The 18,532-nt window shown below is 43.6% G+C and overlaps 1 protein-coding gene across 1 annotated transcript in view; it reads left to right on the forward strand.

Moving 5' to 3' along the window:
- Positions 1-12,792: 12,792 nt before the first annotated feature.
- Positions 12,793-18,532, forward strand: part of NAF1 (nuclear assembly factor 1 ribonucleoprotein) — a 40,135-nt gene continuing 34,395 nt past the window's right edge. The window contains exons 1-2 of the mRNA XM_055336680.1: positions 12,793-13,088; positions 17,243-17,417. Of these exons, the coding sequence (XP_055192655.1) occupies positions 12,847-13,088; positions 17,243-17,417 (417 nt within the window). The 5' untranslated portion in view covers positions 12,793-12,846. The remainder of the gene's footprint in view (positions 13,089-17,242; positions 17,418-18,532) is intronic.

An 18,532-nucleotide genomic window follows, 5' to 3' on the forward strand; every position in this document is an offset into this window, starting at 1 on the left:
TACCTTCACTGCTTGACACAGGCTCCTGCTTGACAGGAGGGACTGCATTATGCTCTTTACACTACAAAGTCTTTATGAGACGTTAGACAAAGCCAACCATCATCTCAACCTATTCTTTTTTTTTTTGACAAAATTTGTAACAGATATCTTCTTGAACTTACTGGACTAGCAAACTTACATTGAAGTTGTAGGTCTGCATTATGCTTAATGCTGGTAACTCCGAAGACATGCTTATTTTAATTCAATCAAGCTTAAACTAGCTTTTATTTTGCTAAAGACTAATCCAGATCATGTGAACATGAGAAATAGTTGGATTCGGTTTTACTGTTTTTTTTTTTTTTAAGATTTTATTTATTCATGAAAGACAGAGAGAGAGAGAGAGAGAGAGAGGCAGAGGGAGCCCAATGCGGGACTTGATCCCGGATCCTGGGATCACACCCTGAGCCAAAGGCAGATGCTCAACCGCTGAACCACCCAGGCATCCCAGCTTTTACTGTTTTTGAAGATTTTTATGAATACTTAATTTATTTGAGGGTTTGATTTTCTTTAGACTAATTAAATAGAGGAGAGCCTGGGTGGCTCAGTGGGCTGAGTGTCCGACTCTTTGTTTTGGCTCAGGTCATGATCTCATGGGTCGGAGACTGAGCTGAGTATCTTCATCACAGAGTCTGCTGGAGGTTCTCTCCCTCTACACCCCCCCCCATTCACACTCTTTTTTCTCTCTCTCAACTAAATAAATAAATCTTTAAAAAATACATATAAACTAATTAAATAGAGCTCTTTTATAAATTACTTTTGGCAATACCATTCAGAGGTAGGAAATACCACACATCTATAACACACACACGATACATACAAACATACATACGTACCCAGAGACCTTAACTGCTTCCATACACTTAAGATTTCCCATTTGTCCAAATTCCAAGTGACTTTTCCCTTTCTCTCTCTCTCTCTCTCTCTCTCTCTCGCTCTCTTTTTTTTTTATTTATTTATGATAGTCACACAGAGAGAGAGAGGCAGAGACACAGGCAGAGGGAGAAGCAGGCTCCATGCACCGGGAGCCCGACGTGGGATTCGATCCCGGGTCTCCAGGATCGGGCCCTGGGCCAAAGGCAGGCGCCAAACCGCTGCGCCACCCAGGGATCCCTCTTTCTTTTTTTTTTTTTTTTTTTTTTGATAAGAATTATATCCCTGGAGTTTATATTTTAGCATTTACATCTTAAAGGCATCAGGGAGAATAAGTCTTTTAAAATAAATAGGGCAAGTTTGGAGAATGATTTAAAAAAAAAGAAAGAAACAAAAGATAAATTCCAAACTGCCTCTAGGGTTGCATGTCTAGTGTTATAAAGATCTGTAAGATGAAGGCGATTGCTCTCGTTTCCTCAAGGAATGGGGTTGCAACTTAAATGACCTCATAAGTTGATCCATCCACAAATCTTTTTACAAGGGCTTTAGAAAGTTTTTTTTCCTCTGAGTATCTACTTTTATTTTAGCTTGGAAGGAAGGCCTCAAAAAGAAATTTTTCTATCAGGCTCTGTAATTTGACCAATTTTCTGAACACAGAGCTACTTTGTAGTTTTTAGCCAGAACAAATAATAAACATTTCTGACAGTATTGAACAACCCCCTTTGACTGAAGAGGTGCTCTCAAAGAGGGTGCAGAAGATATTTTATTTTCCTCTTTCTACGGGGTACGCAGCAGAGATCCAGGAGAGGTGACTCGGTAAGGACTCTTACCCTTAACCCACTTCTGCCAGTTTTCCTACGATCCCATCTGTAGCTCCAGTATTTACCAGAATTTGGCAAGGTTTTTCATTATTTTTAGTTTTAGTTTTCCCTTTGCTGAGAGAATAACGAAGCAACTTATCAGAAAATCCCTGAGTCAGGTCAACTTTAGAAAAGACCCATATAGGGGCCCAGCTTTAAGGATATATTTGAAGGTATTGAGTCGATGTTGAAAAATCTGCATAGGTCTTTGGAGCACAATCTTTTTCCTAGTGTTCTAGCTAACCACAACTGAGATCTGGATCCCGGGCCAAGATTTTAACGATGGACCTCTAGGAGACTGTGATGTGAGGGGTGGAGGGGCAGATGTTATTTTATTTTAGGAGTCTGGCCTTGGCGCTGTTGTAGCTGTAAAGCTGATAATTTGACAGACTTTTGTTGATGATTTTGTGTCTTTAAGTTTTCCTTAGTCTTTTGCGATGAATTTTTTTTTTTTTGCAATGAATTTTTTAATTGAACTATTTTGGAATCTTGAAGTCTTTGGAGGCATCTATATACCAACAAAAATAGGTATCCCATTCCGTTTGTTTGATATGGGAAGTCTTACTTTTAAGTGTACTTCTTAAGTAAACAATCTTATCTAATAGGAACATTCCCCATAATGGCCGTTGTAATTCTAGATTGTCTTTAGTCTAAATTTTTATAGCTTCCAGGAACACGGTACTTAGACCTAAAAAAGCAGGTGTGCTAGAAGGTGGTGTGCTTAACTTGTTGAATTTTGAGAATACTATTATTGTTGTTGTTATTTTAGCAAAGACTTTGGACGTCTCAAGCCAAACTATTACCTAAGAGGGTGTGTCATGGCGTTGAGATTGTGTGGTGTTTCACAGTGCACCTCATCCCACACAAATCATCTTGAGGTTGGTGGGTGGCCCCTATCCGTCTAACCCATTCTGTGACCAACTAATCCCCACATGGGAGTCTGAGTTAGCTGGCAAGCATTCTAAGACAGGCTTTAAGTATTCAACTTCTGCCTGCCGATTTTTGTGTTTTTTTCCCTCCCAAGATTCCCATTAGCAACTAGCCTTTGTCTACACAAAACAAGGCAAACAAACTAATTAGACTAGCAGAAACCAAGAGATGTTACCATTTCCTGGCCAAGAGAATAGCCTGTGTATACCAACAGTAAATCCCAGCATAGGTTAAACTAGCAGACTTCAGTAAATGGGGACTATGGACTAGAACTGGAAAAAGGATCCAAACAATTGGGGAATTTTGGACTGAACCAAGAGCTAGGGACTCAGGGTCCAGATGGAGCCATCTGACCCCTCAAGTTGTCTGCTAAGCACTGAAGTGGAAAACCAATTAGACCAGGAGCTCAATGTAAGACAGTGGAGCTCAGAACCAAGTGGACTTGCCCATGGCCCTCAAAAATAGCAAGGAAGATGGGAACTCAAATGGGTTCACAGAGCGCTATGCCTATGTTTTTCATTGTCCCTGAATGCCAAATGAAGTTTGCTTCAGCTCCATCTGCCATCACCAAATCCATTAAATAACAAAAATTCAACCAAGTAGATTTGAAGATCTAACTGGCTTTATTTAATGATTCATTGATCATGCATCATCACATCTAGCAAGCAGAAAGGAGCTCTGAGGAGCTGTACAAGATGGAAGGCTGTTATAGGCACAGGGAGAAGGAATAAGGAGAAGGCAATTTCATTCACCTTCCTTTAGGGAATGGAAAGGGTTTATGTGGCAGATTACCTCATTAGCGCTGACCAGAAAATTTTGGACTAACCGATTAAGACTACATTTCTGGAGAAGGTTAAAAGTAAAATTATGTTAGATATTAAGCTTTGGTTTGGTGACATGGGCTTAACACAAGTGATGCCATTTTGGGCCTGTTATTTCTTTTTAACACCTTGAGCCAAATTGGTGGCAGCCCTGCTCACAGCAATGTGTCCCTGGGTTCTGGGTTATTTGAGGTTAAGTAGTGATTCTGAAGCAATATCAGCCCAAGTGGTTTTGAGCTGTGTTGGTGGAATAAAGACACAACATTTGAAAGGGTCAAAAGTGTAAATAGGTATATAATAATGAATGCTAAGTCTGATGAGATAAGGCTACAAAAACTTATATAGAGTTCGCCAGAAGAATAAAGAGTTAAATGAAGATTTAGAGTATAGGTTGAGTTTGAGTATACTCAACAGTGTACTCAACTATACTGAACTGTTTGAGCAGTTCAATGTGTCTCAGACACCACTCCCTTTTTAGGAAAGCTTCTTTAAGGCTTATTTCTTATTTTTGTTTTTAATTATACTGATACATAGTTAGATTTTTAATTTTTTTGAGTAACCTCCGAATAGTTATAAGAATAATACAAAGAACTCCCATTGACTCTTCATCCAGCCTACCTAAAATAACATCACTATAATGGCACAATTCAAAATTGTGTCTTCTGATGTAACTTGCTGACAGAAACACAGCATTGCCTTTGTGATATCCTTGCAAAATAAATATATCACATGAACCAAATAATGAGAAAACATCAGAGAAGCCCTAGTTATGGGACATTCTTCAAAATAACTGCCCTGTTCTTTAAATAAACCATTGATTACTGTGTACAATTGATAATTGTGTTTACACATTAAATGTCCTTTTTATAGGAAATATGTACGAAAATATTTAAGGGTAAAGAGGTATCATAGCTGCCACTAACTTTCAAATGGGCTGTAATCTTAGAGACACATGCACAAACAGACACATATGTATATACATGGGGTGACACTGATAATATATAGTGAGATGTTAATAATCTGAGACCCCTTTCAACCCGAAGCCCTGAACTTGCTGTGGAAATTGGTTTGCCAGGAGTGGCACAGTCACTCACTCTTCTCCTCTACCTTCTCCACCATAAAGAAGTGCCTGGTTTGGAGTGTGCTTGAGGAGGCTAGGGGCTCTAGCTACGGCCCATAATCTAGCCATGGACCAAAGCTGACTGTCAGGACTGGTTTGAGACAGAGGAATAATGCCATATGGAAATGGAAGGCATAATAAAGAATGAAGAAAAATGAAATTAATATACAAAGTGAGGGATTTTATGCAAGAAAGTGATGAGATTAATAACACTGGTTCTCTGGTATGGGCCAAGAACTTGGTCATTCACTTCGAGGTAGTTTCGTGGCTCTCTTTGAATTCCCTTCCACTCTCAGCAAAGCATGTTTTTTTCTGGGAGATCTTGAGGGGTGTTTGACCTTGGCTATACAAGAGTACGTTACAGTGTGGGGGAGCTCTTCTACACTTGGAAAGGCAAATGGTTAGGAAAGTCTGGGGCCAAGACTATATATCTGGTAGTTTGAACACAACAGACTCAGGCAATATAATCAAAAAAAAAAAAAAAAAAACAAAAAAAAAACCTTTACTTCTTCCACTATCCCATTAAATCTGCCCAATGAGAGCAATCCTGTTTGCGTGAAAACTCAATCCCTCGGACTTTTCTGATCACTGTGCTGCAAGAGAAAGTCCTATGGTCTTTCAACATGGCAAACAGAAATAACAATGTCTTTTACATAATAATCAAAATTCTAAATTTGATTTCAACATCAAATCTTCACACTTCCCTCGAGCTGAAGCCTTTTTTGAGCTGATTGCTGACAGTAGGAAGGGGGACATGGTGTTCCTTTTCTCTTTTATCCTGTCATACTATTTCGCCCCTTTCCAGCTTGTTGTCATTCTTATGTTTTGGTCCTTCCTGTGTTGACGGGAAATGGCAGAGAGAAGAGGGAAGGTGGATGGAATGTGGGGGTGGGAATCACAATAATCCATCAACATTCTCCCTCAAAACCACTTGATAAAATTCTTTGTCCATCCTTCTACTTTTTCATATTTCTATTGTGAATAAGGAAAATTTAAGATTGTTACAAATGAGTGTAGGCTGGTTCCTTTGAAATCCTGCCTTCAAGGAAGTCTAGCACTTGCTTGAATGCAGCACCACCTATATTCTGCTGCTTTATTCAAAAGTTCCAATTTAATATCCTGTTAGAACTATGCCGTGGAGTATTGGTATCTTAGTTTGGACTGCTAAAAAGAAGTATTGTGGATTTATTAACAACAAAAAAATTCATTTCTCACAGTTCTGGAGGCTTGAAGTGAGATCAGGGTGCCAGCATGCTCAGGTTCTAATGAGAGCTCCCTTCCTGTTTGCAGGATGCCCACTGCTTTTTTTTTTTTTTTTTTTTTTTTTGAAATCTCACGTGGCTAGAAAAGCAAAAGAGTTCTTGCAGGTCTTTAATCCAGCTCGTGGGGGCTCTGACCTTATGACCTAATCACCTCCCAAAGTCTCCACCTCCTAATACCATCACATCAGGGATTAGGTTTCAACATAAGAATTTTGGGGGAACACAAAGCTTGAGTCTATAGCAGCAGCAGGTTGACATGAATTCTGTCTCCAAGGAAAGAGGTAATCCTAGAATCACATCTAAAGGATTTGTTTCCCTGGAGACATTCTTCAAGGGCCTGATTTACATAGTCCATCTGGTTGTGCTGGTAGCAGTGAGCAATGGGAATGTATGTTTGTCTCAAGAGAGCTTTGAAGAATCTGAAAGACTGGCATCAACTGGCATTCTTAGATGCAGTGTGGTTTGGAGGACTTGAAAATAATAGCCATAAAAACAGGGTCAGCAGATGATCTAAAGCAATCAGCAGATGATCATTTTTGAGGGTCAAGAATAAGGTAAAAACAGGGGTGCCTGGGTGGCTCAGTTGGTTAAGCATCTGCCTTTGGCTCAGGTCATGATCTCAGGGTCCTAGGATTGAGCGCCACACTGGGCTCCCTGCTCAGCAGGGAGTCTGCTTCTCCCTCTCCCTCTGCTGCTTCCCCTGCTTGTGTTCTCTCTCTCTGTCAAACAAATAAAATCATTTTTAAAAAAGAACAAGATAAAAACAGAGGAGGAGGCAAACCATAATAGACTGTATAGTTAAGAGGAACAAACTGAGGGTTGCTGCAGGGGAGGTTGGTGGGGAGATACACTAAATGGGTGATGGGTATTAAAGAGTACACTGGTGATAAGCACTGGGTGTTATATATGAGTGATGAATCACTAAATTCTACTCCTGAAATAAAACAAGTATATATATATATATATATATGTATTTGTATATATAGATATATATATTTGTGTATATATACATATATATTTGTATATGTATATATATATTTGTATATATATACAAAACAAGTATATATATATATATATATATATATATATATATATATATGAGAGAGAGTCTCTCCAAGGCAGTCTAAAATAAAGTCTATGGTTCCAAATCTCAAGGGCACTCAAGTATTAGAAGATAAAATTCTGTATATTTTGACATCTCTGAGAGTAATATATTAAATGTAAAAATCACAAAATTTCCAGCCCAACATTTCCCTGTCTCCATGCTTTGCTTAAAATAGTCTCTGACAACACTGTCTTCATTCCCATCACCTCTTGGGTAGCTGATTTAAAAGTTTATATGTTCATGCCATATTTAGGAGCTTGCATTTATCTTAAAACAATGGTGAATTATTGAAAGATTTTAAACCAGAAAAATTATACAATCATACTTGCCTTTTAGACATCTTATTCTGGCAAGATTGTAGAGGATAGGTTAGAGACATGTGAGACTAACCAGTACATCAACAGTTAAGAGAAAATGGAGAAAAAGCCAACAGTAAAACTAAAAAAATGAAAGTGGAAAGGGTATAAGAATGCTATCACAAATGCCACAAGTGGAGGCAGTGATAAACAGTGCTTCTAATCAGTATATGACATATATTAGAAAGTCTTAGGTCTCTTTTCTTAAGATTTTATTTATTTATTCATGAGAGACACACACACAGAGAGAGAGAGAGAGAGAGAGAGAGAGAGAGAGAGAGGCAGAGACACAGGCAGAGGGAGAAGCAGGCTCCCCATGGGGACCCTGATGCGGGACCCGATCCCAGGACCCTGGGATCACGCCTTGAGCCGAAGGCAGGTGCTCAACCACTGAGCCACCCAGGTGCCCTAGAAAATCTTATTTCTATTTAACAAGGGCATTACACACTCCTAACTGTACATGTATCTATTCATGTCTTTTTAAACATAGGAGCACATACGGGCACCTTGGTGGCTTGGTCAGTTAAGCGTCTACCTTGGGCTCAGGTCATGATCCCAGGGTCTTGGGATCCAGCAGGGAGCCTGCATCTCCCTCTTCCCCTGGCCCCCACTCATGTTTACTCTGTCTCTCTGATGCTCTCTCTCAAATAAATAAATAAAATCTAAAATAAGAAAAAGAAAACCCATAGAAATTCCTGAATTGAAAAAAAAAACTTGAAAATGAAAAGCAAGGACCATATGATATCATAATTCTAGAGAAGGTCTTGGGTTTCAATTTTTGGTGCTTATGTTTTTTCATTTGCCACTCAATCTTTTCTTCAAATGAAATCTTACCTGAAACCCAACACGCATATGTGATCTGGAATGCTTATCTTCCCATTCCCTAACTCTCACATTGACTCCTGGTGCATTCTGAAGGGTCTGTTGATCTCTGGTCTTGTGACCATTCATCATTTAAAACTGAAATGTTATATTGTGAGTTCCATGAGCTGTAGGGCCTTTTTTGTTTTACCACTGTATTCCCGATACCCAGTGCAGCACCTGGCACAAAGTTGGTGTCTAGTGAATATTTATTGAATGAATGAGTGAATAAATATTAGACAGAGAAAATTAAGTGACTTGGATGAAATTACACAGAAAATTGATGAGGGTGGGACTTCATACATGGGGAGTGACTGGGTGGATATCGGTGGCATTACCAGAATAGGAGATAAAAGAGAAGAAATATAGGAAAAAGGATGTTGAGATCAGTTTTATATATTAGACTTTGAGGTGCTTCGGGGGCATCCGGGTAGAGGCATCCACAGACAACAAACTGCTCAGTTTCTTTCTTTCTTTCTTTCTTTCTTTCTTTCTTTCTTTCTTTCTTTCTTTCTTTCTTTCTTTCTTTCTTTTCTTTCTTTTTTTCTTTCTTGGTGGGGGTTACACAGAGGGAAGAGGAGAAAGAGAATCCTAAGCAGGCTTCATGCCCAATGCGGCCGTGGGGCTTGATCTCAGGAACCTGGGATCATGACCTGAGCCCAAATCAAGAGTTGGGTGTTTAATGGACTGAGCCGTCCAGGCGCCTCTGCTCTCAGTCTATTTAGCTTAGACTCAATGGTCTAGCACTTCAGCTCTTCTTGTAAAAGGCTTTCATTTTGCTTGTAAAGCTCGACGTTTGTCCAGGGATGTTTCCCGCCCTCACATAGCCACCAAGGTCGAGTTTCCTAAACTTTATTGTGCACGAAAATCACATGTGGAATCTAGTTAAAATGCAGATTCTGACCCAGAAGGTGGAGTCTGAGCTTTGGCAGTCTTTAACAAGCTTCCATGTGATGTCAAAGCTGCTTATCCACATTTTTGAGAAGCAAGACCCTGCAAATCAGCAAAAATGGCAGAGAGCTGGTTATCAGTTTTTTTTTGTTTGTTTGTTTGTTTTGTTTTTGTGACATTCCACAATCTTTATAAAAAGTAGAGATGGATAGACTTGCAAAGTTTTGTCTGTCAAATGAATTTCTTCTTCTAAGCTTTGTTTTGGCTCTTCAAAGAACATGTTCAGGTGTTTTACAAGTTCACTTCGAAATATAATACGGCTTTCATTTCATAAATTAATTCAAGACAAACTTTCTTAATTTTAATGGCGATCCCATAAACCACTTATTCTTTCTAGGAGTTTTTTTTAGCTTTTAGCTTCAGGCTAAAGATTTTAGGCTAAGTTTAGCAGCTGTTGGAAGTAATGCAGCTAGAGAAGTAGGCTCTGTCAAGACATTTTGAAACATCAAGAGCTTAGAAAAAGTACCAATTGCAAAATAGTAACATGGGCTAAATCTCCCAAGAGGTACAGCTATTCTTATCCTGAAACATGGAGACCATCCCACTGCAAAAACAAAAGGAGATTTTTATTCGCAACCAGTAGCCTGGTTTCTTAGATATCATTAGATTCATTTAAATTGAATGAATGACGTAGGTATCATCTGTACTTTTTTATTTTTATTTTTTTTCATCTGTACTTTTATCTAAGTCCTTTCTCTTTTACTGTGAAGGTTTCATAAAATGTCATTATTTGTTTTCATTCTTCCATTCCAAAAGTCCTTTTAGGATGTGTTATGGTTCTGGACACTGAGAGACAGCTGTGAGTTAGACAAAGACCTCGAGGTCATCAGACTTGGTTTTGTAGGAAAACAGACAATCACGAAATAAATAAATGTGATAGGTTTTAATATGTCCCATTAAAAATAAAAGAGCAATGAACTGGAGTGATTAGGTATCAGGTGGTATTCTTAGACTGGATGACCCGGAAAGCCCTACTTAGGGGGTAATGTCTGAGCAGAGAGAGGAGTAAAATGAGGGCATGAACCATATTAATATGGAGAGAAATAAGAAGAGCAGAGTGAAAATGCCATATATTAAAGAATCAGCTTGGTGCGTGGAAGGGAGATTAAGACCAGTGAGATGAGGGACTCAAGGGAGCGGAAAGCAGTAGGAGATGGAAACAGGAGAGAGAGCAGCAGCCAGATCAAGTGGGGCTGGGAGTCTGGATTTTATTCTAGGGTGACTGCAAATATTTAGGGTCTTAAGCCGAACACTGCATATGGTTTCTCTGTCTTTAGCATTGCCATTCGTACATTCCCCCACTATAGTACGTGCTTCTACTAGGATACATTTCCGAATGAATACCTGGGTATTTTAATTGTTCCCAAACCTACGTTTCTGGTTGTAATCTTTCTCTTGGATTCCAGTCTGATACTTTCAAATGCCTACTGCTATTTTCAATGAACTCTCCAATTTTCTCCTCAAACTCAACACCACAAACTCATCATCTCATTCCAACGTCTCCACGTTTATTGGCCGTACCAACTTCTCTCTAGTTTCCTAGGTCAGAAATGATTCTTCTGACGTTGGGGATCTCCTTTACTCTATTACACTGACTCTAACCCTGGTTCAGCCTTTTCATCACTTAATTGCTGGAAGCACACAACAGATTTTTTACCTGGCTGGAGAGACATTCTTTTTCTTTTCTTTCTTTTTTTCTTTTTTAATATTCTATGTCTTTATTGTCATGGGAGTTTAGCAGGCAGGGTCCATATTTTTTGGTCAGTTCTTCTTTCTGTCCTATCACATATGTAGGAATGGTTCATTCTTTTTTTTTTTTTAATTGGAGTTCAATTTGCCAACATATAGCATAACACCCAGTGCTCATACAGCCAAGTGCCCCCCTCAGTGCCCGTCACCCCAACCCCCCACCCACCTCCCCTCCCATTACCCCCTGTTGGTTTCCGAGAGTTAGGAGTCTCTCATGGTCTGTGTCCCTCACTGATATTTTTACTCATTTTCTCTCCTTTCCCCTTTATTCCCTTTCACTAATTTTTATATTCCCCAAATGAATGAGACCATATGATGTTTGCCCTTGGAGAGACATTCTGACTTGAATTTCTTCTTTCTTCACATTCATACTGCATAGCTCTCCAAGCCCATTGCTGCTGAAGTTTATCATTTTGTTCGTAAGTGTATTCCTTATTCTTTTTATTAATAGTTTCTCACACTGTGTATGAAACATTCCATCTTCTTGTAGCAAACCTTAACTGGTGCTCATATGAACTGAGGGAGACGGTGTTTTTATCTCCATTTCATAGGTGAGGAAAAGGAGTGCTGGGTATGTCAGGCCATCTGCGGAAAGTTACAAGGACACCAACAGGGAGACGGTAGGGCTTAGATTTGAACACAGGCCTATTCCGCTTTAGTTAATGATTGCATAAATAAATACAAATCTTAAAAAAAAAAATAAATTCCTGCCTCTCTTTGGGGCTTTCCAGGACGCAGGCCTGCATGTCTTACGGAACTTGCAGGCTGTAGTCCACATTCCAGATTTCTTTCTTTTTTATTTATTTATTTTATTCATGAAAGACACAGAGAGAGAAACAGAGAGTGAGACAGAGACAGAGAGAGACACAGGCAGGGGGAGAAGCCGGCCCCACGCAGGGAGCCCCAGGCGGGACTCGATCCCGGGACCCCGGGGTCACGCCCTGGGCTGAAGGCCGATGCTCAACCGCTGAGGCCCCCGGGGGTGAGGACCCCTCTCAGGCCTCTCCAGGTGTGTGCTGTGCACGACCTTTCTCCTGCAGCTGTGAGCTCCCTGCGATGCCACGCGTCACTCCGGGCTCCAGGAACGGGAGCTGCTGGGGTGCGGTGCGCGCGGCCTTCTCCGCGGGGCCGGGGCCTTGGGCACGGCCCTTGGCGCACCACGTGCCTCGGGAAAGGTAAGGACCCGGGGATCCCCGGGGGGCCGGCGGTTCGGCGCCGCCTGCAGCCCAGGGCGCGATCCCGGGGACCCGGGATCGAGTCCCACGTCCCTGCTTCTCCCTCTGCGGAGGGGAGGGGAGGGGAGGGGAGGGGAGGGGAGGGGAGGGGAGGGGAGGGGAGGCCGCTTCTAGCTGTCCTGGCTGGAGGGGCGGGCGCACCGGCCCGAAGTCCTCAAGGGAGGCCCCGAGGTGCCGACCTCTGCCTGCAACGAGAACAGGTCACGTCCTTGACCCCGGGTCACGTCCCGGCTGAGCCTCCCGGACCCCGGGTCCCCCCCCCCCCCGCCGCGCCGCCTCCAAGCCCCGCGGGCAGCAGTAGCCCCGCTGGGTTCACGTGCCTGCCGCCCGGGGAGCCACCTTCACCGGCCCTGCGTGGGGCACCCGCAGCGTCTGCTCGAGCTCCCCGGGTCCGCAGGCCGCCCCCCACCCCCCCGCCCCCCCGCCCCCCGAGCTCCGGGGAGGATCCGCGCACACGCCGTGGCGAGAGTCGGGGCAGCAGCGGCAGCTCCGAGGGCGCGGCGGACCCGGCGGCCTTAGGACCGCGCGGCGCCCGGCAACCCGAGGCCCCGCCCTCCCCCCCGCGAGCGCGTGCGCGGCCGCCCGGTAGCCCCGCCCCCCGGAAGTGCCGCGGGCGGGCGGCGGGGCCCGCGTGTGGCGGTGGCGGTGGCGGTGGCGGGGACGGCGGCGGTGCCCCGCGCGGGAGCCATGGAGGTGGTGGAGGCCGCCGCGCAGCTGGAAACGCTCAAGTTCAACGGCGCGGGCCTGGCGGACGGCCCGGCCCTGCAGTCGGACGCGGCGGAGGACGCTCGGCAGGAGGCGGACGCTCAGCCCGCCGCCGCGCAGCCGCCTCGCTCGGCCCCGCGGCCGGAACCGGGAGCGGGACGGAGCTGCGTCACCGGCCCGGGCGCCGCGCTGGGGGACACGGGGTCGGACTCGGACTCGGACAGGTGGGGGCGCGGGGGCCTGCGGGGGGCCTGCGGGGGCGGGGCCTGCGGGGGCCTGCGGGGGCGGGCCGGGAGGGCCGGGGGCCTGGAGGGGAGCCCGCGGAGGTGGGGGCAGGCCGCGGACCTGGGGGGGGGCCTGGGGAGGTCGGGGCCGTGGGGGCGGGGACCGGGGGCGCCCGCAGGCCGGGAGGGAGGGAGCCGGCGGCCGAGCGCGCACGTGCAGGAGCAGCTCGCACCGCCCGCGCCTCGCCCGCCCGCGCCTCGCCCGCCCGCCCGCGCCTCGCCCGCCCCTGCGCCCCGCGCTGCCGCCCCAGGTCGGTACGCGCGGCCTCTGCCGCCTGCAGCTGGGCCCTGGAGGATCCTACGTAGGGTCGCAGAACAAGACAAAACAAACGAACCCCCCCCCCCCCCCCAAACCCAAGCAAACCCTGAGGATATTGGATCATTTCGACAACCACTCAGTGTGGCGTGGCCCTTTATGGTCATGAACTTTGGGATTTTGTGTTCGATCTTCTTCTTTTCTTTAAGATTTACTTATTTATTTGTGATAGAGAGAGAGGCAGAGACACAGGCAGAGGGAGAAGCAGGCTCCACGCAGGGAGCCCGACGCGGGACTCGACCCCGGGACCCCAGGATCACGCCCTGGGCCGAAGGCAGGCGCCGAACCGCTGAGCCACCCAGGGATCCCCCCCAGATATTCTTTTTATTTAAAAAAAAAAAAAAAAGGTCTAGAGCGTGGCCTTCGTGTTTGAACCAGTGAACTGGGGACCAGTTAGGAGGATTTCGCACGTTTGTTTCCGCTTTGGCTCGGCCGCGAGGCTGGGGGGACGCCTCCGCCTTGTGGTGGTCTGGGAGAGGACCTCGGTGTCGGGTGTCCCTGGGTCACGCGGACGATGCCTCCCAGGGTCCCAGTGTGTCACGTGGGCCGCTGAGCGGACGGACAGGTGTGCCCCTGCCCTCCATCCCAGGGAGGAGGACGAAGGACGGGACTCCGTGCATTGGTGTCGGGAGGAGAGGTCAGGGAGAGCAGAGCCCCGGTAGCCCTGCGTCCGGGAGGAAGCAGAGGAAGGGCGCGCCCGGCTTACTAGGGTAGTGAGCCTTGCTCTGTAGAGCCCGGCTGGACTGGGTTCAAGGGTGGAAGCAGGGCCGCCCTCAGCCCAGGGCCTGACCCTGGAGACCTGGGGTCGAGGCCCACGTCGGGCTCCCTGCATGGAGCCTGCTTCTCCCTCCGCCTGGGTCTCTGCCTCTCTCTGTGTCTCTCATGAATAAATAAATAAAATCTTAAAAAAGAAAAAAGTGAAAGCAGAGAAGCATGAGTGGGACGGGGATTGGTGTGGAAAGAGTCGGAAAGACCTTGCGTGAGTTCAAGATGTGACCGTGGCTCTCTGGGTCAAGTGTCTGGAAGTCGTCCTAATAGATGGGGCGGTGGGCTAGACAGGGAGGCATCAACCGGCTGGAGGTGCCGGTGGTTGGTAGGATGGGGAGTAACCCATCTGGGACGGGGCTGGAGACCAGCAGGGGTTAACTTGGACGGTGAAGTCGAGGTCTGTTCTGCAGCTGATGGGACATTGAAGCAGCGGGTAATGACGTGAGAGACGTAAATGGAGACATCAGTTTATGGAGATGATTTGCTTTTTTTTTTTTATCATGGATATTTTCGAATTTATTAAAGGTAGGGAGTAGTATAATGAACGTACATGTACTCATCACCACACTTACACGGTTTCCAGTATTTTGTTAATGTTGTTGTATCTAGTACTTCTAAAATTTTTTTTTTACCTCAGATTTTTAGAGCAAATCTCAAACACTATGTCACCTTGTCCATGTCCTTTACTATACGTTTCTGACTGATAGAGTACTTGTCCTGTAACCACCATGTCATGATCAAACATGGAGAGTTGACCTTAATTCCTTAATACCACCTAATAGTATTCATATTTCTCTAGTTGTCTTTTGACAGTTGGTCTATTTGAATTGAAATTCAAACAAGATTCTCAGGGCATTTGGATGTGATGTCTGTTTAGTCTCTTTTAAGTGAAGGTCATGTTTAAAGCCATGAAGACGGGATCCCTGGGTGGCTCAGCGGTTGAGCGTCTGCCTTCGGCCCAGGGCCTGATCCTCCCTCTGCCTGGGTCTCTGACTCTGTCTCTGTATCTCGTGAATAAATAAAATCTTTTAAAAATAAAGAAAATAAATAAAGCCATGAAGACACAGGAAGGCACCTGAGGGTGGAATCCCACGGCAGCTTAGTGGATGCCAAAATACGGAAGTTTTTTGAGGAAGTAAGTGGGAATCACGTCAGATGTTGCTCAAAAGTTCAGGTGACAGAGATGTCTACTAGACGGAACACCTTGGATGTTGTCGGTGACCTTGTAAAGGAGTGGTGGTGACGGAAGCCAGTTTGGGGTAAAGACGGAATGGGACGTGAGGGAACAGAGATAGCGGGCGTTAATGACACTCAAGAAACTAAGGGGAAAATGAGGCCATAGCTGGAGGAATTGAACAAGTACTATAGGATTTTGCTGTGTTGATGGGAATGAACTGGGGGAGAGCGAGAGATGTAGAATATAGTAGTAGCAGGAAAAGGTCGCTTGTGAATGGGCTGCCCATTGCCCCTGTAACAGAAGGAAAGACCGTAGGTGCCAGAACTAATAATGCCTTTGTTTCAAAAACTTGATAACCCATCCGAGGAGACGTGTTTTCCATGTTTGGTGGAGAGTATGAGACAGGCTGTACTCTAGGCATTGTTTAAAAAATTGCTGTGAGAGGACATGGATTGTGGAGGTTAACTAGGAACCTGACTGTAAAGGGCTCTGAGATGGCCTTTATCTTGTACACAGTATAGGTTTATGAAGAAACTACTAAAGCTTTTTCTCTATGTCTGATGTTTTCCTAATGAAAAATGGAAAGAATGGTACAAACAGAGCCATCAGCTTGATTCAACCCTTATTAGCATTTCAGAACTTAGTTTCACATATGTATGCTGGTACGACCTTTTAAAGTCGTTAAGGGTTTCAGCATGCATCTCTAGGGGACATTCTTTTACACAATCACAGTTGTTACACAACAGAATGGATAATTCCTTCATTTATAATGTGTAGCCATAGGTTTTTTTTTTTTTTTTTCTTTTAAGCAAGCATGTGAACTGATTAAGATGGAAGGTCACGAGACGGTGAAGATAATAGTAGGGGGAAGGGTTGATTTTTGTGGGAAGACTGATGTCAGTGATACTACAGGAAAATAGGTGAGAAATGAGGGGAACCCCTCTCTCCCCTTACCAAACAAGGTCATAGTAACAGTGGAAACGGGATTGAGAAATTGAATGAGAACGACGTTTGCCTTCTGAAGGTAGGATTTTATCATTGGCTGTGAGCTGGCATTGATAAGTGCCAGATGGCTTAAAATGATTCCAAGGTTTCTACCTATAGTGACTGAATTGAAGACTAAACAATGAAAATAAGAGATTCCAGGGGAGGAGCAGGTTCCGTAAGGAGAATCCTTTTTTTTTTTTTTTTTTTTTAAACTTGTTGCCAGAATGAAGTAAGTCTACGTTATTCATACAGAGGTGGCCAGTATGTAGCTAGGGATTAGGGGTGAAGCTTAGAGTTGTCAGTATCAAGGCTGACGATTTAGGAGTCATCTATACATGAATGATCATTGAAATCATTTGAGTGGATGACAGTACCCATGGGAAGAGGACAGAGAAGAGAAAAGGAGCGTGAACTTTTAAAAACACATAAAATGGGCTAAGGGAGTTTTTAGAGTAGAGTTGACATGGTTGAAAGCTTTCAGGAGTTTCCAAGTTGTATGAAGATTGAAAGCATTTTATTGGCTATTAAGTGATCTGGTCATTGATAATTAATAAAGGCTCTCTTTTGTCAGTTATTTATCACATGCTTGATTATATTAAGACAAATGTGTGATGTGTGAGTCTATAGTAATAATAGGATTTAGGTCACAGCAGGGATTTTGAAAATGTTATCAATGGATTGAAGACTACTTTCCAAATACCATAGCCAACCTCGAAATGCTAGGTTTTGAGTTACATCAGCACCAGTAACTGTGTAGTAGATATTTCCTAGTTGAAAAATTGTAATTTAATACCATTAAAATTATACTTTGCGACTAGGTTTTTTTTTACTTTTTCTTCCCTACAGTGACACAGATTCAGATAGTTCAAGCTCCTCCTCTTCCTCTTCCTCCTCATCTTCCTCATCGTCTTCCTCTTGTATATCACTTCCTCCACTGGTGTCAGATGGAGAAGATGATTTACAAACTGAGAAGGAAAACAAGAATTTTCCTCTTAAAACAAAAGATGAGTTACTCCTTAATGTAAGTACTTAGATTTGTTATTAAACCTAATTTGAATGTTAAAGATACATTATAATACTAATATTGATCTCATTTGGCCTGTATCCAGCTCTGTAAATTTGAAGACTTCTCAACCTCTTACTGGGCATATACGTTTGCTGTGCCCCCTTTTTTTTTTTTTTAAATAAAAGAGAAGATTGATCTGGTTGCTAAGGTTTCTTCTAAATCTAATGTTTGATTATTGTTCTTGATGGGCATCAACTTCAGTTTGCTATTTTTTGTTTTTTTATCTTTCCTACAAAGATTTCTTATATACATTTACAACTTTGGTTTTTGTTTTTGTTTTTGTCCACAAGTCAGAAAATTTTGCTCAGTAATAATTGAAATCTTTTTAATTGATTGCATTTAAGAGACGCAGAAAGTGAAATTAGATGGGTTGAGTTTCTTAGACTCCTCTTAGCTTGAAGTTTTGGGAGCATTTTTGTTACAGATGCAGGAAACTTACTTATAGGTTGGTATTTATTGGCACTTGACAGGTTTGGTTTGTACAGTTGATCCTTACATGGTTCTTTCCTCTTCTTTCCACCCTAGAAGGATGAAGGATGGTAGTTTGGTTGAAACCTCATGATCCAAAAGGAATGTCTCCTCAGAATTTCAGACTATAGGCTGTATTGCCACATTATTTATTCTCCCTACACCCACATGTACTTCAGGTACTACCGATGCTTTTTCAAAATTTAATGATCACTAATTACAATTATTATGTAATACTTAAATCTACGAAACAGTTTAATGCAAGGTTTGAAAACAGTTTGAGTCTCAAGGTAATTTTCTTTTCATGCCAATATTTTTTCTTTTTCTCTACTTGTAATAAGAAATTTCCTACCTCACTCATGCTTTTTATGTATTGAAAACCCCTTGATTTTTATACAGTTTCATCAGTGGTTCTTGTTTTCATACTACAGACATTGCTATCCCTTCGTGGTCTTTTTACGCAAAGGCTCTCCCAACTTACAACTATTTTCTGAAAGCATTAGGAGACTTCTTTGGTCTTTCTCTTGTACCTTAATCACCTCTCTACTTAAGTTTTCTTAGAGTATAAAAATCAACAAATAAAGGACCCACAGTACTTGTTA

This window comes from Nyctereutes procyonoides, unplaced genomic scaffold (assembly GCF_905146905.1).
Source record: "Nyctereutes procyonoides isolate TBG_1078 unplaced genomic scaffold, NYPRO_anot_genome, whole genome shotgun sequence".
Taxonomy (NCBI): Eukaryota; Metazoa; Chordata; class Mammalia; order Carnivora; family Canidae; genus Nyctereutes; species Nyctereutes procyonoides.